The 27,040-nt window shown below is 46.3% G+C and overlaps 1 protein-coding gene across 2 annotated transcripts in view; it reads left to right on the forward strand.

Annotated features, from left to right (window-relative positions):
* The window catches only part of GMPR (guanosine monophosphate reductase), a 44,593-nt gene extending 19,713 nt beyond the window's left edge, over window positions 1–24,880 (forward strand). The window contains exons 7-9 of one of the 2 annotated variants that reach the window (XM_075052107.1): window positions 3,372–3,414; window positions 9,669–9,828; window positions 18,713–19,776. In XM_075052107.1, the coding sequence (XP_074908208.1) occupies window positions 3,372–3,414; window positions 9,669–9,828; window positions 18,713–18,737 (228 nt within the window). In that variant the 3' untranslated portion in view covers window positions 18,738–19,776. Of the gene's footprint in view, window positions 1–3,371; window positions 3,415–9,668; window positions 9,829–18,712; window positions 19,777–19,803 lie in introns of those variants that run through there. The other variant, XM_075052106.1, reaches the window with a different exon arrangement.
* The last annotated feature ends 2,160 nt before the right edge of the window (window positions 24,881–27,040 follow it).

Below are 27,040 nucleotides of genomic sequence, written 5' to 3' on the forward strand. Positions count from 1 at the left end.
TTGTTACTTTGGCTCAGCTTATGTCTGAAAGGAAAGAATTCCCACTCATGGAATGAGAAAGTGATGGTGCTGAACACAGTACAGGCACACAAGGAACACAGCACACTTGAAGCCCATTCTGCAGTAGCTCTGCTAGGGTGGCAGCACAAACTGGGATTTTAAATGTTTGTATTACTGAAGTGATCATGTATGATTTTTGGAGCTAATACATCGACAAAGGAGGTGACAATTTTTAGGCAAACATGATAGTTCAAGTGAACGCCTGGTGTCTCTCTAGAGTCACTTACACAGAGAAAGGGAGGTGAAATTGCACCAGTTACTTTCCTCATGCTAAATTATCTTTAAAACTCAAAGCTCACCTCAGAAATGAATCTTTCATGACTCACTGAAAGAAGAGAGGAAACCCTGTCTAAGATACACGCCCTGTTCCTGTCCTGTGCTATTTGTCTGGGAGCCAATAGTCTCAATTTTCATTCTTGCTAATCCATTGGCCTTGAGAAGGTGCAGCAGTGAGTTACAGTGGAGGGGCCATTTAGCAGAAGAGCTCCTTCAGAAACGCCCTACTTGAGATAGAGTTTCTCTTTCTTGTAGGTCAGAGAACTACTCTGCTGGATAGAGAGGCAGTCACGTGTTCTAGTAAGCCAGCAATGCGGGGAATGGAAAGCAGCCTTGCATGTGTCCTCTCTCATTTGGCTATCATTTGACAGAGATCCCTATTTCCCCTTCACCCCGCCTGGGTGATGGGCCACCAGCATTCAGTGAAAAGGATGACTAAGGGGTTCTTCACCCAGCTACTGCCATACCATCTCTTCCTCCACACAGAACACCTTCCACACAGAAATATGCCCAGCATATGTAGTTCAGAATAAAGCACCATATGTATTGTTTCTACTGCTGTATATGCCACATACTTTATATATCTTCTGCATAAAAAATAGCTATCTGTTTGCTGATACTGTAGGAAGGGCTGGTTATACAGCTTATTATAAAGGTTGCTTGAAACATATAAATCATATTTATAAACTTATAAGTTGCATATAATATTAAATATTCAACCGGTTCATACTGGTTTTCCATACTGTATTTCTTTTCCTCAGGCTAAATTTTGTTGTTGTAAAATGGGTTATGCGTTCGGAGAACAAGACTGGGGAAGATAACATTATTTTAGCCATGTTAAAATATTCTGTTGACTGGAAAGCTGTTTTTCCCTCTACTTCAGCTTAGCACTTAGTTGTCTCAGAATCATGCCCTCTGCAGGCCTCATGGCCATCCTTTCCAGTAGGCTTACTTCAGAATCATGCCAGTTCTGAATTCACAGGGGGATTTGTACAGATGCATTTCCCCAGGCCTCTGAGGTAAAGGCTGAGCCTGCAACAAGCTCTGTGACTGGAGTGCAACAATTCATTTTGAGTCCAGAGCCAGGCCCCTGTTGGGATGAGCTGAATTGCAAGGGGAAGCTTCCCAGACAATGCAGCAGAAGCACAGTTTTATTTTCTAAACAGAGCGCTTGATTTTTCACATGGAATGAAGTGGTTTAATGCATATAGCTTTATTATATAGCATCTTCTGGCATAAGTGCTTTGTATGTCCCCTTTGAGTTTCCCTTTCTGTGAATCATTAAATTTACCTGCTTATGTGAAGTAAGTGGAGACATCTACAGATAAAGAAGTGCTGTGAATCATCACCATCAGTTCCTTTTATCTTAAATGGTAACTCATGAGGTTTTGGGAAAGTCTCTTAATCTGCTCAGCATTTTGTAATTTGGTGACATTCTAAGTGATATTTTTTGAAGCCAATGATTAATGATTATACACTAAGGCCCCCATCACTGTGGTACTTCCGAAAGCATAAGGCCTCCATCACTGCCACTACTGGATTAATTACAAAAGTCAGACACTGAGCCACCCAACAAGAACAGACTGAAACCCATCTACCAGTGAGCATTCATAGCCAGCCTGTCTCAGTCAGACAGTAAGAGTCAGGCAAATTCCTGACACTACTCTTTGAAGATTATTAGACCCCTCTTTCTACCTCGGCTCTTCCTCCCCTGACACATGCACACACATGCACACCCTCCTCCAGGCTCTGACAGACTTGTCAGAGGGAAAGAATTGCACAAGCAGAGCCCTTAACAGGAGAGATTTAGCTGTCAGCCCAGCACTCCTTTCTGGAGCTGACAGCAAGAGTGTCTAGCCCAACAAAAGGCATAATGTGCTAGAGGTTATCAGCAACTGGAATAAATCCTTTAAAGTTCTACCAGGCACTGTTTGCAGTGGGATGCCCTTTGAAAAGCCACTCACTTTTGGATCCACCTGCTCGGTTTGTGTCTGAATCCTTTTCTGCACACAGAGGTTCTAACACTCAGCCCTATTGCCAGCTACCTGCGAAAGCCAGCTCTAAAATGGCTGATGGTGGGGGTGTCTGGCTGTGCTCAGCCACAGGTCATACACAGGCATGCATCTCTGCCAACAGGGAGGTGAAACAAAATGAAGAAACCGTACAGTCTGGGGAGTAGCTTCAAAAGCAGGAAAGCAGTCGACAGTCTGCAACGGACCCCGATCATCAACGGAATGGGGAGCCCTCTTGGTACAATGACTGCGTAGAGTAGAAGGATCTTTCATCTGATGCTCAGACCTTTACAAAACCTAAAGAACCATAGCACATGATGAGCTCTGCTATGTGCTGTTCCTTTTTTACAGCCCTATCACACATACATAACTTCCCTCCCCTCAACTGAAACCCCCTCATTAGCCACTTCTTTGCTCTGCACTGAAACTGAAACACATAGGTCTAAAATGCTAAAGATCTCAAAGTGCTGCTGTTTCCTTACCAGACCCGTAGCAAACAGTGAGTATGATGAGAGATTCGTTTTCATTTACCAAAGATTAGACTACCCAATTTGCTTAGAGATTATCAGATCAAAATCCAACATAGCTGATGGTGTATTTCCTCACCCCTCCCTCTGTGACCTTTTAGTGTATTGTAAACTGCTGAGAAAGTTACTTTAAATGTCTTTGGTGGTTTAAGGTAGGGGTTTGTGGTACCTCTGCATCACACGGCCTTTCATTAAAATGGCAGGGAATGATTCAGATCATCAGAGGAGGTGTTTTTTTTCCAGTTTCCGGGATTTAGGAAATTGCAGTCAGAAATTTGCATTGCTGCTGTTACCGCGGTGGTATTTTCAGTGGACTGTAAATGACCCCAAAGAAGGAAAGCAATAGAAAGGGTAATAGGTCTTCCCTAAAAACTCTGCTGAGACGATGCATGCCGGTGGTGCGCCGCCAGCTCTTGACCCGCCGTCCCGTTGTGCCGCCGGTTGCGGGGTCCCTGGGCAAGCTCCCGCCACTCACTGTCGCCTTTTCTTCACGCAGGACGGGGGATGCAGCTGCCCGGGAGATGTCGCCAAAGCGTTTGGTAAGGACGGCGTGTCTGCCACCCGTTACACCCCCGTGTCCCCAGCACCGTCAGCACCGATGCGGGAGTCAGTTTGACCCCGAATGTGTTATCAGCAGTAGGTTACGTTCGTCCCCGTGGGTGACTCCGGTGAAATTAATACGCCAGACGCGAATGCGCTCTTTGGACCAGACAGTGCAAATTCTGCAGCGCAAAACGTACAGCGGTCGAAGTCCTGTTTAGAAACTATCTGCCAGGTGTGCATGGGATACAGCCACTGGGACAGTAATACAAAGAAAACTGATAAAGGTTTCTTTTGAGTAGCGTTCAAAGATGCCTGTAACGTTGCCAGAGCTGGCTGACCTGGGCCTTGAAAGGATGGAGAGATCGTGGAATGTGTGTTGGACAGGAGACCGAAACAAAAAGGCAGGCCAGATCCCTGGAGATGTTCTTGGGATCAGCTGTCTGCTTGAAGAGATGAGATTTTATTTATACTGTATCCCCTAGAGCTGAGCAGATGTCTAAAACATCTAAGTTAATAATTAACAGATTTTGCTCTCATGCCGTTAGCTTCGGTGAATTGCACTAGCTCTTGCTGATAGAACAGAGATTTTAATCTGTGAGTATTTTCTGTTGGACGTGAAAGTTACATCAGTGTGGGGGGTCGAGGTCAGGATTGTCCCTTAACTATAACCTTGTTGCAGCAGCCTATGTGAACCAGGCGCTAAATGCATCCTGGGCTGACAGGACATTTAAAGACACTGTCCCACCCCTCAAAATGCCAGACCCTTTGGAGATGTCACCGTGGAGTAATACCCAGAATACAGTGGGACAGCAGAGTCTCTCATTGGGATTTCAGGGCGGTACGATACAAGAGCTAGGACGTTATGATACAGCATGTCTGCTTGGCAGGGAGCTTTGCAAGTATGGAAAGCAGGGCAGGCCTAAACTCAGATTACAGACCTGCCAAGAAAAACTCTGGGCCTCCTGGAAAGGTTGAAACCAAAATCTGTCTTCTAAGTTTGCAGACAGCTCCTGTTTTTAGGCAGGTCAGATGACAAGGAAAACTTAATTAGACATTTTCAGGCACAGCTGTGGAGTGATTGCTACCAGCAAGGAATCTGCTCAGTCACAGGATTTCACAGCACCCTTGTGTTACACAGTGGGTGACGTGACATAGGGAATAGATAGTTCCAGTTGGGTGATTCTGACATAGATAAACAGCGGCATCCACCCTCTTTGACAACAAGATTGTATTGAAAAAACAGCCGACCTCTCCTCAGCCCAGCCCACTCTGACTTTGTGCCGCCTGCAGCGAGGCCTTTGTTCTGCCTGACTTTCTCTGGCTCCTCCGCTGCTCTGGTTCTTGCTGGCGTTGCCGCTGGGAGCTTAACTGGGATTGTGACCTCGCTGCACTCCCAGCTGCCTGCACAGAAACCTGGCCTGTGGAAAAGGTCTTTTTTTCAACAAGAGCGTTTCCAGAAGTTAGAACAACAGGAAGCAACTTCAAAGTGTTTAAAATGTTTTCCTTTGTGATGTTTATAGCAAGTCTGAAGAAGTCCTTGTAGTCTCTTTTGGGCTAACTGAACAGAAACTGTCTTGAAACCTGTGAAGGCGCAGATTCTGGCCTTGCTGATTGTCGGGAGGTGCTGGGATTCACAGTGGTACGTGTTCGAAGGCTGCCATGGGTTGACCCTGTGACAGAGGAGCGTCAGAAAGCTGAGATTATACAGGCAGTAGTTCTGCTCTGACAGTAGGCCAGACAGATCAGTCTGACCTGTGTGTCACAGGTACAGGGCTGGAACTGATAGAGATTACCCTGAGGCAATAAACTTACCGTATCTGGTTATGCATCACTGAGGTAGACACACTGCAGATATCTCACTAACTGGAGCCAGGTGTGCATTTGTCAAAGGTGGATGGCAAAATAAGCTTCTAGATAATGTTATTACTGTCAGTGTTTATTTAATGCTGTTGAGGTGATTGGCTATGTGAGCCCCATGCCCAGCCTTTACAAGCCAAAGCCTTGATACTGATACTGAATTGTCTAGCACAGACCTCTGCGCTTGCTGGGACCCTCTTGGGGGAGAGGAGTTACATAAATGTATTGGATAGCAGAGGCTGGGTGCTAAAACATACAGATGTACAATTTCACCTGGGGTTGGAGGCCTGGACAAAGCATTGGACAAAAGACCCAACGAGGACTTTTGTCAAAGTGATTGTACTATCTCTTTTTGGCAGATCATTGTAAAGTCTTCAGAAAGGGATGTTCAGGTGTTCATTATAAAGCAGTGACAAAGCAGCCATTTGAGTCATAAAAAGTGTGAGGGAGTCCCAGATCTGAAGACTAGCATTGAAAAATGGCTAAACATGTGACCGGAGGAGGCAAGTTCACGGGAACAGGAGCAGAGTGGGTTGAGTGCAAGTGAAGAGTTGTGAAGAGCCATGAAGAACATCCTGAGAAGCTTTACAAGTGGAAGGTGACACCATTGACTGGTGTCAGGAGTCAGAGACAGACTGGGCATTTTGTCAGAGGGGAAACAAGGTAGAAGCCTATTTAAAAAAGCAAGGAACAGAGAAGCACTGAAGTTGGGGGACAAAAATGCCAGGAGGGACAGATACTTTGGGAGAGACTGCTGGAATTCTGGTACTGCTGGATGGGAACCTTTTATGGATTTAGGAAACTGAAGATATCACTGCCATCTGGATATTGGAGAGAATAATGGAAAAGATGTAGGTTGATGAGGAAGAAAAGAGGTGTTTTGGTGCAGGAATGAGAGAAAGTATGAAAGAACTTTGTGTTGGACTCTCAGATGGTTCACATAACTGCACCCTTGGAAAGGCTGATAACATGAACACATTTCTCAGAATGCCCCAGGGAGGCACTACTGCCTCCTTTTAAAGATGAGAAGTCAAAGCACAGAAATACTAAGTTCAGTTGCCTGAGGTCACATATATTTTTGTGACACAGCCAGGAACAGAATGTGCCTTTTGAATCCTACGCTAGCATCTTTAACACAATACTGCTGTTCCTTACAGCAATGGTGAGAAGAGATACAGGAGCAGAGAAGGAAAAGGAAGGAAAAATCATGTGTAATAGTCAACTGGGGACATATACTGGTTCCAAATTATACCTGACACATCATACTGGCTTTTTTTCCTGTTTTCAATAGCTCTGTGTGTATACTTACTGTTGCAAAGGCTTGCTGGCTCAGCTGGAGCACAGGTGAATGTTGATTCCAGGCTAACTTACGCTGCATCTGCCTGGAGGACTGCCCAGGCTACAAATCCAGGCTGACTCCAGCTGAATTTGTGCAGAGCCAATCTGGTTATCAGTAACTTGTATTATCAGGCATACAAAAGACATCTGAGGGATTCCATCCAGATTCAGCAGAACTGTGTGAGTGGTGCAAGATTGGGATGGCGTCAGCACACATGTTCTGTAATGGCTTGAAAGAGAAGGCACTATGAAATGTGAATGGGCAAAATCAGCCCAGATACAGCATAGGCCTCAAGGGGGAAGTCATCCCCAGCATCAGTGCATTGAAGTGCCATTGTGTAGAAAGAGGACGAGTCTAGCAAACTCTGGGCAAGCTACTGGGATGCTTGTATGCAACGCACCCCATCACATCCTGTATTATCTAGGGGGTTGATGCCAGGTGTTCCCAATGCCCCACAACCTAAAATAATGGCACGCTATCTGTACTTGAAAACAAAAGACTGCAGCTGGGTGTTGCAAATACCACCAATTCTTCTGGTCATACAAAAAAACATGCGTAAGTAAAGAAAGACCATGCTAAGAACTACAGCCTCCTGGTTGGATGTTAACTGGTACAAAAGTAGTTGAACAGACTTGAGACTTTCAGACATCTTTGCAACACTGAAGCAGGGTGGAAAGTTCTGGAGAGCATTGGAAAAAAGTATATTTAATATGGGCTTGTCATTCCTGGAGCTGCAGGACAGTCAGCATGTATCATTCCAATGTTTAGACGTGCTGCATCTGCTGTAACATGGCTCCTCTCTTCTGGAAGAGCTTGATGAATTATGTTGTAGCTTGCTGAAGCTACTCAAGTTGGATGAGTTTCAATCCTGTAATTCAGACATATTTGCTTTCCTCCCAAAATACGCAGTCAAAAGAAAAATGATAAATAGATACTTAAGGGCACAGGAACCAAAATTCTCTGATTCTGGAGTGTAGAGTTCATATGACTGTTCTGCATTAATAATTTGGAGGCTGTAAGACCCACGGCCAGAGTCAGGACTACAATTAGGGATCAGGGGATAGTATTGACAAGGCAAAGAGTCCAGAGTGTCCTTTGGCAGGCCTTTGACTTGATTAAATGCCCTCTTTGAAACCTTGATCCCAAATCCATCCCTCCTTCCTCATGTTGTTTTCTTCCACCCATGGAGAAGACATCAACTAGATTTCCCAGGGTACTTATTTTTTGCAAAGGTGGAGCAAGATTGTGCCAGGTAACAACAAGACCTCCCCATCAGTCATTGAGATTGTCTTGAAGGATGAGTGTTCCCTTTGGTTTTGTCAGGTTAATAGTAGTATCAGACGTGAGTCAAACTGAGGCTTTAAAACTCAGCCATCTGAAACAAAAGAGCTCAGGAAAAATCTGCCAAGTAGCTGGCATGATAGGACACCTGAATGGGTGCCTGGCTATAAGTACTGCTTGTGATGTGCTCAGCAGCTTTGCACAAGCCTCATTTTTGATATCCCTTTACTACGGACATGCTGTTCCTTTCAAACAACAACGAGGCAAAGGGAGGCGAGGTCAGCAGAGCAGCTGGGTGCTCTGCTCCCAGACATTGCTGCTAGGTCTGCTCTTTGGCAAAGAGGTGGTGGGAGGGAACTGGCTTTTATAAATCAGTGCACACTCCACAGTTGTCATGTATTCTAAGATCAAAATATTCCCAAATTCAGGTTTATCTACAGAGCTTTTAAACAGATGGCAGAAGCTGAGCAGATTTGATAATGATTTCAGTCTTCAGATTTCAAGGTTCAGTGCTATTGTTTAGATAGCGACAGAGATCAGGGCAAATCCTAATGCCAGACTTGCCTAGCCTGGGATCTCCTCAGAGTTTGGACATGTTCATAACGGGGTGAGGTTAGTTCAGGCTCTTTTGCTTTCTATGAAGTGAGGTTTATAACCCTGTTCTTTTGCCAGTTCTGGGAAGAAGCTGGGCAGGGGGGAGGCCTGTTCTGACACATACACATTGAAGAAGCAGAAAGTCTGAACAGGAAAATGCTTTGTTTCAGGGATGGTTCACCACAGGCTCATGAAAGAGTAAAAGCCAAGCTTTTCCATGCAAGACTAGATATGCCAAAATATCACAGGAGGAGCTGCTGGTGGAATAGTTCCAGCCCAGCTGGAAATACTGGAAATCACAGCATTAAATCAAGAGTGATTCCAAAAACCTTCCTGATCTTACTCCCAGTGGAACTGATTTCATGATTTGCAAAGCCAGGGGAGGTGGACAGACTGAACAGGCATGACTGAGTATTCAGTGTTATTCAGTATCTGGAACATATTTAGGAGTTGTAGCTATGGGTTAGACCTCCTTTGTGGTGCATGCGGAGAATCATAGAACCCAGGGGTTGTGGTCCTTGGCCCAGAGCTTTTGAACAACAGGAACCAAACGCAGACCCATCCAGCTCTCTTTGACAAGGGATCACCCAGACCTACGCTGAATACATATGGCTGGTTGACTTGAAAAATCCATCATTTCAATAAAAAATCTGCTTGTTTTATGTCAGTGTTGGGATGAGTACATTACATTCATGGGTATGCCTTCCTTCAGGGTACATTCCCACTCACCCCTTGTAGCCTAGAAAGGTCTTGAAGTAGGAGCTGTCCTTTGTACAGCATTGAGCTCAACAGGTCCCAGCCCTGTGATTAGGGCTCCTGCGTACTGCCGTCACAGTAGTAGTTAATAAGGAACTGCGCTCAGATACTATTGTGAAGTAAAGGGTTAAAACTGAATTTGAAAATAAAGTGTGTGGGGTGGAGTTGAATAAGCTATATCTATGTCATCACAACAGAAAAGGAATCTTTCAATTTAAAATACCAGAGAAATACAATTCAGCATGTGTCAGTTCTTCAGTAAAGCATTTCTTCCAAGTTCACTGCATCCATTACAGGAAGGGACTTTCTGTACCAAACTACTGAGGGCTGGCTATTGTTTTTGGAGGCCACTGTGTTCTTGCTTTGTCTTTCACCCTTTTTCTCCCTTCCCTGCTTTCTTACATGTCACTTTGCTGATCACAGGAGCCGGTGCTGATTTTGTCATGCTTGGAGGAATGTTTGCAGGCCATGACCAGTGTGCTGGAGAGATTATGGAAAAGAATGGCAAGAAGGTGAAACTCTTCTATGGAATGAGCTCTGATACAGCCATGAAGAAGCATGCAGGAGGGGTTGCTGAATACAGGTATGAATTCCACACAGGAGCAATTGCAGTGAGCCAGCCATCCGGTAACTTCTGGAGCAGAATTGTGCAAAAGGCATGTGTTGGATACAGGCCCATGCCTCTATTCCCCTTTAGGAAGCTGTTACCAACACTTATGGCAGCAGATCTGAGGGAAGGATGACATCAAGGGGGAGACAGGGAGAAGGAGCTGGGGAGATGGATAGCTGAGAGCAACCATGTTCATTCAGTTGCAGCCAGTGCAGTGTGCTGGCAACTGCAGCACTAGCTGCGTGGCCTGGGAAGTCATTAGGCACTGTTCTGACTTACAGGTCTCTCAGGATGTGTATGAATTAAATGCTAGAACATGTCATACCAGGCTGCAGTTTCTGGTCCTCTGCTTGTCCAGGTTAGGTGTCCTGTTGGTGTATGGGTTCTCGGCTGGCCCACATGCTCCCTTCTGTTGGCAGAAAGTGGGTGCTCAGTGAATTGGCGAAGCTCACCTAGGGTTTCACCAGTATAGAGTTGAGTTACAGTTGTAACACTAATGAGGGCCCAGGACCACCAAAGCGCTTTCAGTCACAGGCAGTAGCCCCAGGACTCCCTCCTCTATTTGTTGGGCAGTCTTCTTAGGCAGCAGAATCCTGCTGTACAGATTTCCCACCCCTTTTTGGGTAACAGAGCACCAGAGTATTCCCAAATCATGCAGCATGCTGGAGCTTGGGTTTTGAACTAAAATCCTCAAGGGAGAGGAAAGGAAGACAGGCTTTGTAAAGGAATTCCTTGTCCATTGCTATTTTACTCCAGAAAGTGCTAAGAATTTTGACTTTTTGAAAAAGCAGATGACTCCAGAAAACCTCTGTGTTTTTCTCTTATGAGTGGCAGGTATAGTCACTGCCCTTAGACAGTATGGTTCTTGCATACTTCATTAGAGAATGCTTCCTGTCTTACAGTATACACTGGTTTATTGAGGGTTCGCTTTTGATACTTCTCCTCTGCTGGTGTAGGTTCAGGCTGTGGTCCCATCTGGTAAATTGCTGTTTGTAAGAGTCTCAGAGCCAGTGACATTACCTACTGTTCCAGACATTCAGGATTGATGAGTTTTGTTGGCCTTGTCTGCTATTACTATTCCAGCATGTGGGTTTTTTCCCAACATGTCCAGCTGCTACCATGCTTAAGAGTTGCAGCACTGTGAAGGTGACAGTGCAGAATGTAAAGCAGAATGGGGTCCACAAAACAAAACAGAATTCACACTCTGACACAGAGACATGCTGATAGGACTACGACAATCCCAGACATCATGCTAGGTAGAAAGCACCTTTGATCCCACCTCCTGTCCTCCACCCTGACATAGGCTTTTGTGGTGGTTTTTGTCTGTCACTTCTGAAGAGTTAAAATTCACCATAAAAATGTGCACTAGTTCACCTAGCACTTTACAAAGTGGTAAGATACAGCCTATTTCAGAGCATTTACACCTGTCTCCTTTGGCCTAAATCATAGAATCATAGATTCATAGAATCATAGATTCATAGAATAGTTTGCATTGGAAGGAACCTTTAAAGGTCATCTAGTCCAACCCCCGTGCAATGACCAGGGACATCTTCAACTAGGTCAGGTTGCTCAGAGCCCTGTCCAACCTCACCTTGGATGTTTCCAGGGATGGGGCATCTATCACCTCTCTGGGCAACCTGTTCCAGTGTTTCACCACCATCATTGTAAAAAATTTTTAAGGAAGAAAGGAATATAGATAATATGGAATATCTAGTCTAAATCTAACCTCTTTTAGTTTAAAACCATTACCCCTTGTCCTATCGCTACAGACCCTGCTAAAAGTTTGTCCCCATCTTTCTTATAAGCCCCAGCTAAGTACTGAAAGGCCACAATTAAGGTCTCCCCGAAGCCTTCTCTTCTCCAGGCTGAACAACCCCAACTCTCTCAGCTTTTCCTCACAGGAAAGGTGTTCCATCCCTCTGACCATTTTTGTGGCCCACCTCTGGACCCGCTCCAACAGGTCCCTGTCTTTCCTGTGCTGAGGACTCCAGAGCTGGACGCAGTACTGCAGGTGGGGTCTCACCAGAGCAGAGTAGATGGGCAGAATCACCTCCCTAGACGTGCTGGTCATGTTTGTTGTTATGGCAGCCCAGGATACAGTTGGCTTTCTGGGCTGTGAGTGCACATTGCCGGCTCATGTCCAGCTTCTCATCCACCAGTACCCCCAAGTTGTCCTCCACAGGGCTGCTCTCAATCCCTTCATCCCCCAGCCTGCATTGATACTGGGGGTTGCCCCGACCCAGCTGCAGGACCTTGCACTTGGCCTTGTTGAACCTCAGGACGTTCACATGGGCCCAATTCTCAAGCTTGTCCAGGTCCCTCTGGACGGCATCCCATCCCTCAGGCGTGTCAACCGCACCACTCAGCTTGGTGTCTTCTGCAGACTTGCTGAGGGTGCACATGATCCCGCTGTCTGTGTCATTGATGAAGATACTAAATTGTTATGAGCTCCTAGACTGCAATAATAATGAAGACTAAGGAAGCCTAGTGGTAGACATTGTGCAGGAGAGACCTGGAGACAAATGAAGTCATAAGCTTTCCTGGTCTGGCAGAAAACCCAGGCTCATTAAAAGAGAAGCCTATGTGAAAACAGGGAAGCAGAGAGGTTGTGGATGCTGGACTTAACCTGATAGTCTGTGCCTACTAGACAGTCTAGTTCAGTACTACTTTCTGAGGAAGACTTCTGAAGAGGAGGAAATCAGTTGGACATAGGGATAAGGAGATGATAATAAAGAGTTTTTCAAGGGCAAAAAAGCTTGTGATGAGTTTTGGCAAGTTTCAAGAGCATTGTTTTTGCAGGAAAAAAAAATTCTTAAAAAGCAAAAATATACAGTGAATACTGTAGTGTGAGGAGAGAACATGTATATCCTGGCAGATCCTTCTGCATCTAATAGGATGAGAAGGGGACAGGCATACCTTTGCCTTCTGCCTGAGGAGGACATACATGTCTTTCTTGAGTGGAGTGTACCCTTCCTACTTTACGTGAGCCCATGTACCTCTTTTCTGGGGCTCAGATCAGAAGCTAGTGAGCAATGTGCAAGGAATTTTTTTTTTTAATCTCATATGGGGCTGCATCTGTACCAGTTAAAAGCACCACTATCTGCAGGATGTCTAGCTACACTGAGAACAGCCAGTGGATTGCTTAGGGGAACAACCCATGTTACTGGCTTTCTGCCTGGTTGACCTGCAAGGCTCTTTTGGCACTGCAGGTTCAGTGTGGTTTTGCTTTTGATCACAACTCTTTATTTGCAGAAGAGAGAGCTGCAGAAGAGCGAACTGCAAAAGAGATCACCTGCATCTGAGACAAGCTGAAATGATGCACCAGTAGGATGTGCTGCATACCTCTGAGCTTTGATTCACTCTGGGTTCATATGCCAGTTCCCAGAAGTTTGGGGGCTTTTTTTGTCCCCCAGCAAATCTGCTTGTCATCTGAACAAATGCTTTGAGTGGACAGCAGTAGTAATGATCTTATAATTTAAAAGTGGCAAGCTGCCAGTTACACAGAGGTGCTGGCAACCTTTTATCTGAACTACGATAACTTACTGTCCTTTGCTACCCTGTGCTTGTGTCAGCTGGAGTGTGGGGAAGGCCTGATGCTGGTCAGGCATGTAGTTAATGGCAGCTCCCTGAGAGATCACAGAGCAGCCCAAGCATGCTGCATGGATCTCAGTGCAGCAGAGTTATTTAGGGCCTGGCCACCACAGAGCTGGTGAAAGTTGCAGAAGTTTGAGAAAGGTTGCTGTACCAGTGGGCCAAAGGACTAAGGCAGCTGTTAAATTCTGCTCTACCTATTTAGGTGTGTGTGTGTGATCTGGCAACAAAATTTACTGCCAGTAGGAGAAATAATTGACGTTGATCCCCCTTAAAAATGAGATAAAGTGCAAGTATTAATGTCTTGTAGGAGTAAAGGATATATAGAAAACTGCTGTATTTGGCTTAGCCTAGATAGATGCTTTCAATTCTTTATGGGCAATACAAATTCTGCTTGATCCATAGCTGTATTTTGATTTGCATCCTGATTTTAGAGTCCCCTGGGGATCAAGTTCTGAAACCTCCTCAGCATCAAGGGAGCAGAAGCACAATCTGAAGCTTTTAGTCCCTGTTGAGATACTGCCTTTTTGTGTCACTAATAGGTAACATAGAAGGAGTCTCCCAGCCTACACTTAGCTACAACAGCTCCAAACATTAAAACTGTAAGCCTTGACTGTTAACTGTGAAGGAGCCGATTCTCATCTTGTTCACATTGCAGCCACGATGCAGAGCTGGCTACCAATACCAACCTTGGTCTTGGTCTTGCTTGGCCTGTCCCAGCATGAATGCCACTGTGGTTTAAAAATAGCAAGTGTTACTTACCCAGCACTGTAAACGTGCCGGGCATTGAAGGGACGATTGGAAACAGGGCAAGGCTTTGCTTTGAATTACTCTTACAGGAAAAGTTACAGGAAGTTTAGTCACTTACTAGTTTAGCTTATGGCAAACTTGAACCAGAAGGGTTCTAAGTCAGCATTTTAAATGCTGGATACCCGAAACAGGTCAAAGCAGTGGGACTTCTTTATATGCATTTAAAAAGCCCAGCTGTAAGTCTGTGTCAGTGACCCCAATAAGCTGTTTTGTCTTTAAAAGAGCCTGAGCACTCACGTTTTATTCAAGCAGTGGGGAGCTCAGTGTGCTCAGCCCCCTGCAGAATCAAACTACTTGTCACTTAACTTCATCTTCTCAAAATTACACATTTTGGCTGGAGAACCTGAGCCTCCAGCAAACACTTAAATTAAAATTGACAGGTAAGGTGAGATGGCTGTAGCAGGGTATGAAGTTGTGAGAGTAATTGTTTTTGTAATGAATATGTCAAGTTGATCCCAGTTAATTTTGTATGAAATCTGTGTACCCGGTTTCATTACTTCTATGTCATTTATATATTGCTTTATTTTTACATTTTTACCTCTTTCCACGAGGAACATGGATCAGAGCTGGGAATTTCTGAAAGGCAATTACCACATGCAGTATTGCTCAGTTAGAGCCAAGCTGCTTTTGTTAACCCTTTTCAGATTTCACAGGTTTTGTGTGAACGCTGCAGTTCTACTGTGGTCGCTCAGCAATTCACAGCTGCTACTAAGCAGGGTTTTGGCACTTTATACTAACTGTAGGGTGCAATTTGGGCCACAGAGACAGAATAGCACCAGCAGCTGGCTGCTACTTACTGTCTTCTTCTGTATCCCAAATGATAGCCTGGAAGACCTGCCCCCAATTCCTGCCATTTCTTAAATGCTCCACTCATAAGGTTGCGTCATGCCAGGGCAGCCTGACCCTTTTATCCTCATCCATGTTTTGCTGGGCTGACAGAGCACCATCACATGTGCTTCACCCCATCCACCCTGCCAGGATTCCCACCCACCATGTGCATCCCTCCATGCCAGCAGCAGGCTTGAGCTGACCGGGAGTTACAGGGCGCACCGCAGATTGGACCCTGGGCAAAAAGTCTAAAGCAAATAGTTCTCCCCTTCTCTTCATCATTCAGTGGCTAGTGAGAGACATAGAGTCTCTGCTGAGAGCATCTGAGCACACCTTTCCCAGCTGTTGGGAGTCCCAAGCGCTCCGTCTTCACCTTTCTTTTCTGAGAAAGGGTTAGTTTCAGGTCGTAACTCTGGAAGAGATGTCAAAGCTGCAAATCCCTCAGCAGTTCCTGCTGACTTGCTTATGCAGCTCTCTGCCCAGTGTGCCAGCTTTTGTGACACCCCTGTAATCCATGCATGGCCTGTGCGCAGCATTTGTTGCTGGCAGAACAGTCTCAACTTGGGGAGTTTTTACTTAGTTTCATTTATTGCCAGCTAACACAAACTTCTTGTCACTGTTGGGAAATTCAACAAACACCTAAGTAAGCACCTTTCCTCCCCCTTTTCCAGACTCCACTTAAGCCAGACACCTCTCTTCGCCCCTGCCATGTCTCAACTCCCCTTACTTTCACCACAGGTCACACTCGGTCTGTCCCGACTCCTTCAGTGAGGAAGGGGTGCCACAGGACGTTGTGGTCATGTGTGTAATGGTTTCCGTCTGCCACTCCTCCTCCTTACTGTGCCTGCTCCATTGTGGGTTGTCCACAGCCACAATCCCTTTGCGGCTGTCCCTGCTCTGCCATGGGTCTCCCAGGGACTACCGTCCCTTTGGGAGTGCACACCTTCAGCATGGAGCAACTCCTTTCGAGAGTGCATCTCCAGCTGCATGGCTCCTCAGGTGTGTCCACGTGTGTCTCCTCTCCCCATGGCTGCTGCTGTTTCTTAAATACACCTGAGCAGAGGTGTCCTGTGCTCCCCTGACTGGCTGAAGTTTTGGTGGCTCGCACCATTTTCAGAGCGAGGTGGAACCGTCTCTGTGACTGGCATGAAGCAGATCATGGCCTTCTCCCACACAGGTCGCGCTGGCAGCCCTTGCTACCCTAACTCTACCATGTATGCCCAACACAGCACCCATGTGTGTAATAACTGGGTGCTCATGTAAACTAACTGGGTGCTCACACATTAACAAATTGGGCGCTCGTGCATGTCCTAACAGGGTGCTTGGGCATAAATTATTTGGGCATGCATGCATGAACTAATTGGATGCTTATGCATAAATTAATTGGGCATTCATGCATTAATTTATTCAGTACTCATGCATGAACTAATTTGCCACTCACACAAGAACGCAGCAAGCCCTGCAATTTATGGCCTGTATGGCACTCCTCACCTCCACAAGGCACATACTGAAGAACTATTTGAATGTTAATCCATTATGAACTCTTTCAACAACATCACAATCTTAATGTACATCAGTTATAAACTCCACTCTTCCTCCCTTTGGACCAGGCAGTAGGGATTAATACTGTAACAGTACACTTACTAAAATGTCACTCCTCCATCCTGAGCACCACATTAAAGGGGTTAACATCCCAGTTTGGTTATATACCCATCACAGACCCTACCCCTGGACCAGACTACAGTGGTTAATAGTGCAACAATGCATACATATGCTCACTAAAATTCCGCCCACTCTCCCCTGGGAACCGGATGACAGGACTCATCAGCATGGTCTGGGCAACATGTTATCTGTTACAAAATACCCCTTTCCCCTGGGGACTAGAGTATTGGGGTTAACATTAACACAGCCTGAATATATACTCACCACAAACTTCACCCTCTCATCCTTGTGGACAAGACTATGGAGGTTAATATTACAGCAGTCTGAGCACATGCTTATTACAAACTTCACACTTTGTTTCTGCAAAATACATAACCCAGAAAGCCCCAACAGTTTGAATACATACCCATTACAAACTCCACTCCTCACCCCTATGGACCCCTGTCAGGGTTAACATCATCATAGTCTGAATACTTGCTACAAATTTTAGGACTTGTCCTTTCAAAACAACCAACCAAGAACATAATGGCAGGTCAAGTTATTCACTGTGCTTTAGCATAAAAGCATATGATTAAGATTGTACAAGCAAAAATTAACACCACTGTTAAAGGTACCAATAGGGTCATGAGTTCAGTAGCTGTAGGGCTTCACTGACATCCAAAATCAGGGTGGTGGGGTGGTGGGGTGGTGGTGAACAGTGCTCACATGCAGCAGTGTGGGCATTTCCCCATTTGGGGAAGAAGATGACACAAACAAACAGCTTCACTGTCTTGGGATTTGCTCGACAGCCATAACAATAAGAACTGAGCTCTTACTTTTTTGCTGCGCTTGCAATTGCTTAACTCACAGCTCTAGATTTATGTCCCACTTCCACTCCTCCTTTTCATTCTGGAACATCCGTTACTCCCAGCATGTATGGTGGGAGCATGGAGAATTTTCAGGCCTTTTTGACACTTTTTTCCGAAGGTGAACATAAAACTGGACTCTCAGCATTTTCTGTGGAGCTAATCTCGCACCTCTTTTCCAGCATGCTTCCCCCAGTATGGTATCTATAGGTTACTCCTCCATCAACAGGACATTGCGCCATCTTATCAGCTGATACTAGAGGAGCAGTAGCAACTGTAGCTGTCAGAGCTTTGGGGCTGTGAAGTTAGATGTTCACCACTTTTGTAGGTTTTGGTCTCCAAAGCCAAAAGTGGCATCCCACAATTCTGTAATTTTGCTTGGAAAAAAGGACTGCCAAGTGTTCACGCTCTCAGGAGCAACATTTCCATCTCTGCAGGTCTGTTGAACCACTGTAATTGGGGCTGCCTTTGTTTGCAGTCAGCTGTCTACTATCAAAACCCTGCACCTTATGCCCCACATGATGCTCAAGCATGAATTAACAGGGCACTCATGTTTGAACTGATGGGGCATTCATGCATAAATTAATTGGACTCTCATGTGTGAACTGAAAAGGCAGTCATACATGAATGCAGTAAACCCTGCATTTCTTGACCAATACAGCATGCAGAGCTCTTCAGAAGGCAGGATCTAGTAAGTAAAATTGGTACTGGTTTCCCCAAATCCCAGACATGCAGTCTCAATCTCATGGGAAGCTCCCCAGAGGCTGAGCTGAACCTCCTGACTTTCACTGGAAGGAGGTGGGCATGGCCAAAAACCAAGCTGCAGAATGGTAGCGTGACTACTTTTGTGTCGTTTTGTGGGCCAGGCCTTCTCTTCCCGCTGGCACTGGAGCTGAAAATAAAAACCTGTGAAAGCCCAACTGTGCAGGTCCTACAACACACCACCAAGCCCCGTGCAGTCTGCTAGATGGCAGTGGTACATACGTTTTCCATTGGCTGCTTATTACAGTGTTTATTAAGGAGTTTCAAGAAAGAGTCAATTACTCATCAGATGTAGGGAGATTAATCATGGTTCCTTGTTCACATGGAATATTAACACTTCTCCTTTATTGTCTCCCTAGGGCTTTGACCTCGCATTTAAACTAACAGAATGAAATATAGCCAGGTTCACGCTGAAGTACCTCCACATAGCCGCTGTTGCTGTTGTTAATGATTTGCAAATGGAGCCTCCAAACAGGCATGCCCTTTCTTTCTTGTGCTATCCCCTAGACAACGTGTTTAAGGGAGAAGTAAATAAAGCCACATTTACAACAGTGACAGATCTTGCCACAATTTCTGCCTCCATTTTGCAGGGGAGAAGGAGAATAATCTCCTTTCCCCTCCGCATTTCTCCTAGACCCCCCTTCCCAAAGCCTGTGTCTCCAAAGGAGCTAGTGTGCCATGCAGAACAAGCTTGCTCTAAAGCCTAGTGAGATCAGCTGGTGATTGGGGCACTCTGCTGCAGGAGGAATTGCTGAGCATGAGGCTGGAGAAGGAGTGAAAGCTACTTGCCTGGATTTTTCCCTCATGTAACTCTTCAGATGTGCTTTTGGGACCAGTGCAGTCTGTGCTGGCATGCGCTCATACTTGACAGTATTCACAGCATTGGTATTTTTTCTGGCCTTTTTGCCTGGCTCTGAACTGTGCTAGCTTACCTTTTAGCTTCAGGGGACAGCTCTGCCGTGGGTTTCTGGAACAGGTTTTTCACTCCATCATCTCGGTGGGCTCTGGAGAATCAGGCTGGTAGGAGACAGCTGGAGCATTTCCATCTGCATCTTCTGGTCAGTAACATGGGACAGAGCCCAGGGGCTGTTCCTTATACGTTAAAGCTTGCAGCTCTCAAGGTCAAATTTACTTTTCAGTAAACCTGGAAGCTTCACTTGCTTGTAGGCAGATGGTGGAGGGGAGGAAGGGGCAGATCTGTAAATACACACATGGGATATTGGGGCATCTACAAGATTTGTCTGCTTCTAGTTCCTAGTATTGGTGGTGACTGGAGTTGAGGCATTTCAGTGCTTGAGAGCACCAAGCAGCAACAGGCAAGCAAGCAATAAAGTTGGGGGAGATGTTTGTAAACTGCAGCATGCAGAGTATTACGCTTCACATTGCTCTAGTAAACACACTGTTACATTTTGCATTTAGACATAAATGCAGTAACCGATCTTTTCTCCAGGGCTTCGGAGGGCAGAACTGTGGAGGTACCATACAGAGGGGACGTGGAACTCACCATCCTGGACATCCTTGGGGGGCTGCGCTCCACCTGCACCTACGTGGGAGCTGCCAAACTCAAGGAACTGAGCAGGAGAACAACATTTATCCGGGTCACCCAGCAGCACAGTCAGGTCTTCTCTTAGCCCGGGACTGGGGTCTGGAGAGAGAGGGGTGGGAGAGAGGAGCAGGAAGGGCTGCGGTTTTGTTTTGCTGTCTCCTCCATGTTGTCTAAGTGGCAAACTCCTCTTTCTCTCAGAATGGCAGTGTCATAGCCATTGGAGGGGCTATGACTGGGATTTGGAAGGGGAAAGTCGTGCTATTAACACAGTGCCATTGGTTCAAAATGCAATAGCTTAATCTTTTATTGTTGTGCCTATTTTATTTTTTAATCATCATTTCTTCACCTGTTTTTTCCCCCTCTGATAAATAGCTGTTGAAACCTCAGTTAACAAGGAATTGGCTTGTACAGACATGGCTGTTATGCCTGCACAGATACACACATTCCCTTTTTTAAGACTGACCTGTCAGCTTCTGGCAGTGCACCCTCCAGAAATTGCAGGCTGGTAGAGAAAAAGATGCAAGGAATTGTGTGGAGAAATCAAAAAATCAAATTCTCTTAATCTTCATTCTTGGCAAAAGAATGGATGTTTGTGGCACAGCTGCCAACCTGCAGAATATCAGAGATGCATGGTGGATGAGGCCTGGCTATGGGTGACTTCTTACTGTGATGATAAAAATGCCGGGTCTCTTTCACTCTCAGTTCACAGGGCTGGTACTGCCGTTCTTACTTAAATCTCCCTAGTCAATGGACTTGCCACTTCAGAAAAGCTGGCATTGAATGTAGCAAACCCATGCTGCCCCCCTTGTCCCCATCTGTGGAGATCATTCAGGAGAAAACGTCTCGGAGCTTGCCTGCTTTTTCGTGCATGCAGTTATTGAATTACCTGGGTTCCTGCTTTTACCTACTCTCTGTGAACAGATTTTTAAGACATTGAAACTCAGCAACAGTAACCCACCAAGGAGGGGTTTCTCTGCAGCCCTCCCTGTTCCCTTGCCTGTTCATATCCATGTAGCAAAGATGTAAAAATGCTATGCTCTGCATTGTCTGTGGCCAGGTGAATGAGGCCGGAGGGATCAAATTCACTTTTGGTTATTTGGTACCAGTCCTTTGCAGTCCTCGACACCATGAAAAGCAAAAGAGAGCTTTCAGCAGAATAGCCTGATTGCAAGCCACTGGTGGGCTAAGATGGAGTTAAAGCATTTGCTCTTAGTGTAGTAATGAATGTTTAAGACTCTGGGTAACACTTCAATAAAGTGTAATGGCCCACTAATTAATTGATAAATCACAATGAAATTTCTTTGGAAATACACATTGCATCCACATGAATACTACAGTAGCTTGTTATGATAAATGATGTAGAAGTGAGCACCAATGAATTAATAATGCTTTGCCACTTACTTTAAAGTGCTGCTGAGATCGTAATATAGCTGATGTTACTTAAGTACTTCAGAGTCTTATTTCCCCTCCTGTAGATATCTGTGGAAAGAGGCAGGGTTCCTTTGAAAAGCAAAAGAGTCATCCATAGGAAGAGGAATAGCAAAGAGAAACTCTAAGAATTAAACTCTCATGCTGGACTGCTCAAAAAGCCATGCACAAAGACTGATACAGTTGACCATGCTGAGGAGCAAATCTAGGTGACAAGCTGATCCCTGGTGATTTTGAAGTGTGTTGTGCATGTTAGAAAAAGCACAGAATATCTTCTGAATAGCCTGGTATTTTAAATGCCTTCCATTTAACATGTAGGACATAATTCTTAATTGTGGTATGACCCCTTCCTCTGCTTTGGAGGTGAATTAGGGCCTTAATGTGAGCACAGGTTATGCTCGTGCTGGCTTTAAGGACCATTTGTCCTGCCCACATATCATAAAGGAACCTGAACTCAGAAGAGAGGCAGGCCCTGCCAATAAAGGACTTGATCTCTATTCCCTCCAGCCTGAAAGCATCACGTTAAGAGGATGCCAGGCTTCCTTACCACAAACCCTACCGTGGGCCACATAATGCTCTTACCTGCACTAAGCCCAGAGTACAGGCAGTATTACTACTCGGCATCAGTACGGCTGTAGGAGGTCACCGTTCCTTTAGTTAGGTAATGTGAAGGTTAGGGGTACAAAGGCAAGTGAACACCGCCGTCAGGAGTGGGTTAGACTGTGACAGCGCAGGCCTGACCGCAGGGGTGTCTCCACACTCGTGCCTTCATTTGTGGGCAGTGCAGCAGTCTGCTGGTCTCACACCTACTCTCGCTAGCGCTTTTCTACTTTTTTTAGCTACATTTCTAAATGGGATTTAAGAAATACATATACATATAAAAATATATATATTTGTAAACATTTTTAAAAAAGATCATATGCACACTGACCAGAGCAGCTTCGTGACATGTCTTTGGAACAGTTTCTTTTCCAAAGGGCAGAGGCTGGGGGCAAGGAGGGGGGGCTGCCTCTCCGCAGGTGTGGCAAGCATGGAGCCTCCTCCCCAGGCAGGCTGCACGCTTCCACAGCCAGCCTGGCCGGGGGCCACTCTCACACCCGCTTTCCTTCCCCTTTCGCCCACACCTCTGACTGACCAGTGACTAATAGGGAAAGGATGGGGAAAAGCTAATCTTAAGTTGTCCCCTGGATTCTCCAGGCTGTGAATGACGTTGAGACTAAGAATAGTTACTGATAAAAGCTTTGACTTAGGGCATTTAGTTTTCTAAATAGCAGCTTTTACCATCATTTTGATAAGCAGCATGTTTTCTTTCATTTTCTCCTTCTCTCTCCAAAGTGAGCGGGAGAGAGAAATCGGCTGCAGAAAGGCTGAACTGGTGGCATGACTGCATCTCACGCAAAGTTGTATGTGAGTTTTGTTCACAGATAACCCTCAACCATGTCAGCGCTCACCATTCACACTATACATGTCCAGCTCTCAGGCTGCAAAATAGAAAAAAGACAAACTTGAGCCCTCCTTTAACACCCAGTCCTCTGCTCTAGTAGTTAGTTGCCCTCATCTGCACTTAGCCTCAGGTCCTGTGCCCTGCTCAAGCCCGCTGCCACTGTCACAAGGAGCTGGGGCAGAGAGGGAGCTGAGGGCACGCCATGCCTGGCAGGATGGTCTGAGCAGAGACCACAACCACAACCACTGACAAACGCCACGTGCTATTTGCGGATCTACCTCACCTGCACATTTAGCCGGGTTTTTTGTTACTTGTCCTTCTGTGGGAAGTGTCATTCATAAGCACTTAGTCTTGGGTGATTGTGCATAACCTGGTCTTCTTTAACCCTACCACCCCAATCCCAGCCTGTCTAGAGGAACGCTGTGAGTGTGATAAGCTGCACTGTCAGACAAGTTCATGCCTGCTTCCCCCAGCCAGGCAACTGTTGAGCACCCAAGAGCAATGTTGAGGTTTGGCCCACGTGGAGATTTAGTTTAACATACCAAAGACCTACAAGCAGGGATGCTGAAAAGGGCAACATTACATCATTAAAGCAATCCCTGCTGAGCGTGTCCATCTCTGCCTTCTTGAAATGTAAGGACAGCTAAAACACCCTGTGCTGCTCCCAATCATATTCTGGAGTCACCTTGCTGCAGTATGTTTCGCAGGGTGGGCTGGCTGGCCCTCCTGCCCACGCAGCCTGGCTTACCTGAACTCTCTCTGGGGAGGAAGGTTTTGGCAAAGCAGCAGCCTTGCTCGCACCGGAGTGACTGCGTGGCGGCTGCGGGGAGCGCACGTGTAGACCTCTTTGTAGGCATGAGGCCAGCCTGTTAGAGGAGTGGGCCTTGAGCCAGCATCCTGCCAGATGCAAAACAAGCCACGCAGGTCTGCTTTCTCTGAAAGAAACAAGTGTACGCACCCAGGGGTGTGCAGCTGCCCCCCTCCCTGAGCTCACTGGCACAGCCAGCTCGCCCCCATCGGCCATGGGGCAGGGGCTTTCACTGTGCTCTTCTGTGCAGCTTGCTTCTCACCTTAGGGCATGGGGCTGGTGGGTGAATGTAGGATGGGGCCACACTGTAAATATGAAGAGTTGTAAGCAGGGGCAGGAGGAGCCTCTGCTTACGTTTGGAAGAGCTTTTCCCATACAAAGGGTGCCTGTATCTTCCTTTCAGCTAGTCAGTAGCAGGGGGAGATAGGATGGGGGTGAGCAAGAAACATAGCAGCAATTAGCCAAGCCCCACCGTGTTGGGACAAGGGCTGGTGTTTTCCAGTCACAGGCATGTTGAATTTGAAGCCTTTTCTGAACCAAGCACTCCCTGGTTTATTGAGCTCCACTGTCTTGAACAGACTTGCTGCTACAGCTTTCTGCCAGTGTCCATCACTGCCTCCTATCCCTCCACCCGGGGGATATTGCTTTTTAGATGCTAGTATCACTTTTATATCAAAACTTTGTTGGAGCCAGGAGGGCTTTTGCAACTAGAGCCAGGTTTGGCCTTGCTTGTGTAGACGACAGAAAAAAAAAAAAAAAAGCCACCAAGGCCTAAGAACAGCAGTTTGCCTTCTGCAGCAGCCGGAGCTAGCAGGCAGGAGAGGGCCAGGCCCTTCCCTGCGGGCTGGCAGCTGCCCGGGGGCAGATGGGCTGAAGTGGATCTCGGTTAGATGCTGGCACAGCTCTGCACCCCTGAACACAGCATGGATCGCCCCCGTGCAGCCTTTGCTTTGCTTTGAGGTCATCCAGATGTTTAAGCGAGCCCTCCCCAGCATTTACTTGACACAATGTTTACCGGTTAGTTTTCATACCTAACTAATTCAGAGTCCAAAACTCCTTGGTGTTGCCTGCGATAACTGTGAAGCGCTTCTGCGCAATCGGCCAAAAGGAGCCGATGATGAGCATTTGATGTTTTCCTGCCCCTCTCGGCCCTGCTGAGATGGCGATGACGAGCGCTGCCTCCCCTTACCGGTAGCAGCTGAGCGTGTGCAATGCCTCCGGCGCACGTGGCACCATCGTTTGACATGTTCAAAAGTTGTAAATGGAAAGTTTTTGTCATGCAATAAAGAGCTTCACTCTGATGGTCTGGAGAGGGTTTTATGGCCACGGATGGGTACGTGTGTGTTTTCTGCGTCATCGTGAATAAAAGCAAACGCTCTTGGGGAGGAGAGAAATTAAACCGGGCAAATTACTTCCCTAGGAAATCTCTCTCACGTTCAGTCATAACGCATAAAGACAAAACACGCATTTGCAATTGGCACTGTTATTTTATTAGTACGAGTATACTGAAACAATAAACTTGTACTGGTATACAGACAATTTCTTTAAAACAATTTTGTTCAAATTTTGAATCAAACATTGTTTTATTATAATAATGAAATAATTTCTACCTAGAAAACCTGCAAGCACCATCAAAGAAAGGGACCATAAAATTCAATAAACAGACGCGAGTGTATCCTACAAATAGACACACCACCATTAGAAAATAGAATATGAATTCTTCCATTTTTTTAATATTTGTTTTAAAAAAGCTAGTGCAAGTACAATATTTTACACTGGAATTACAGAGAGTATGCACGCATATGGAAAAAAGTTCTCCTGTCACAATAAAAGCTCTTAACTATGTCTGTATGCACTTAAAATCTTCTCCTCTTTTCAATAAGGTGCAAAACGTTATTCCCTCCCTATTTCTCCTTTGTACTGGCCATGTCAGCTCAATTTCTCCCCAACACAAAGCTGTGATATCCCTTTTACTGGGCCTACACCAGGAACTACACTGGAAGTGTGATTTGCAACAGCCCTCATTAGTAATACCAGAACATTAAAAAAAAAAAAAAAAAAAAAAAAAAAGACCTTAAAAACTACTGCTGTAGAATGGCTAACCCTTACCCCGGCACGGCCAAGCGCCGCCGCCGGCTTGCCGGGAGCGGTGACATAGCTAGTACAAAATGGTTTTCAGTAGCTCACCCGAACTGAAAAAGGTTGGGAAATCCCCCCCCCCCCGCCCCGTTTTGTAACACTGCGAAAAGAACAGTGTTCAACAAGTTAATATATTATTCCGACAAAAAAAAAAAAAAAAAAAAAAAAGAGCAAATACATACATTAGTGAGTTTCAACATTAGCTGACTGTCGTGAAGAGTCGTATCTATGCCTTAACAGATTAGTCACTTCGCTAAGAGGCCAGCCCGACGGCCAGGCAGAAGACACAGACTGAGCCACCCGCAGCCGCCCCGGCCCGTTTTTGCCCTCAGCTACACAAGAGCTAAACCTGACTGACTTGGAGAGGAGTTCTGCAGAGCGTGTTCAGAGGGAGAGTACGTGGGTCCTGGATTTTTAAAGCAAACGCCAGGGCGGGATCCCCTCGCCGGCGGGTGGGAAGGGGCAGAGCGGCGCTGCCTGGGGATCCTCCGCGCCAGCCGAGGATCCGGGCCCTGAAGTTTCTGCTCGTCAGCAATCCCGTAGTACAGCAACGACAGCTTCAACGAGTGACTAACGCTCGCTGCAAACAACACTTCCAATGCATATACCTACTGCGTGGTCGAGGGAAAGGGCACAGGAGCTTTGACCGCTCAAAATAGAAACGAACAAAAAAGAAACAACCTCGGATGAAGCCTCCATAAAATCCTCAGTGGAAGACTTGAGTCCTTTCAGCTAACGACAAGAAAAAAACTACAGAAACCTTAGAGACTGTTATTGTATAAATACTACCTGTTGGCTGAATGCACTTCATTGTAACACAACTGGGGCTGGTTTTCGGAGCGCCCGGGGGTCACCTGGACAGGGCGAGCGTTTCTGCCCCGCGCGCCTGCGGGAGCCGAGGCTTGGGTCGCCTCCGGGGAGGGGGAACGGGAGCAGCCTGGAACCTCACCCCCTCCGCCCTGCCGCCGGCTCCCGGCTGCCCAGCTCGATCTTTGGACAAGGAAAAGGACCCTCTCCTCAGAAACCGCTTCGGGATCCTCTCCGTTTGGCTCCCGAAAAACACCGGTCTCGCCATCGGCCAAGACCGTCAGTGGGAAGGTGCGCGGTGCGAGCGACTGCTCCCCGGCAGAGGCGGGGGAGAGGGGGCAGCGACGGGGGCTGGAAAGCCGGGTCGCCTCGGGCATCGCTCTGCTGCTAGCGCTGGGCTAGGATCCCTTGTCGTAAGCACTTCTTGCTCAGGGTTCTACTCTTTGGGTTTCGTCTGGAAGTGCTGAAAAGAACGTGGAACAGCATCCCGGAGAGAGGGAAAAAAGGGGCCCCAA

Source organism: Buteo buteo, chromosome 20 (assembly GCF_964188355.1).
Source record: "Buteo buteo chromosome 20, bButBut1.hap1.1, whole genome shotgun sequence".
Taxonomy (NCBI): domain Eukaryota; kingdom Metazoa; phylum Chordata; class Aves; order Accipitriformes; family Accipitridae; genus Buteo; species Buteo buteo.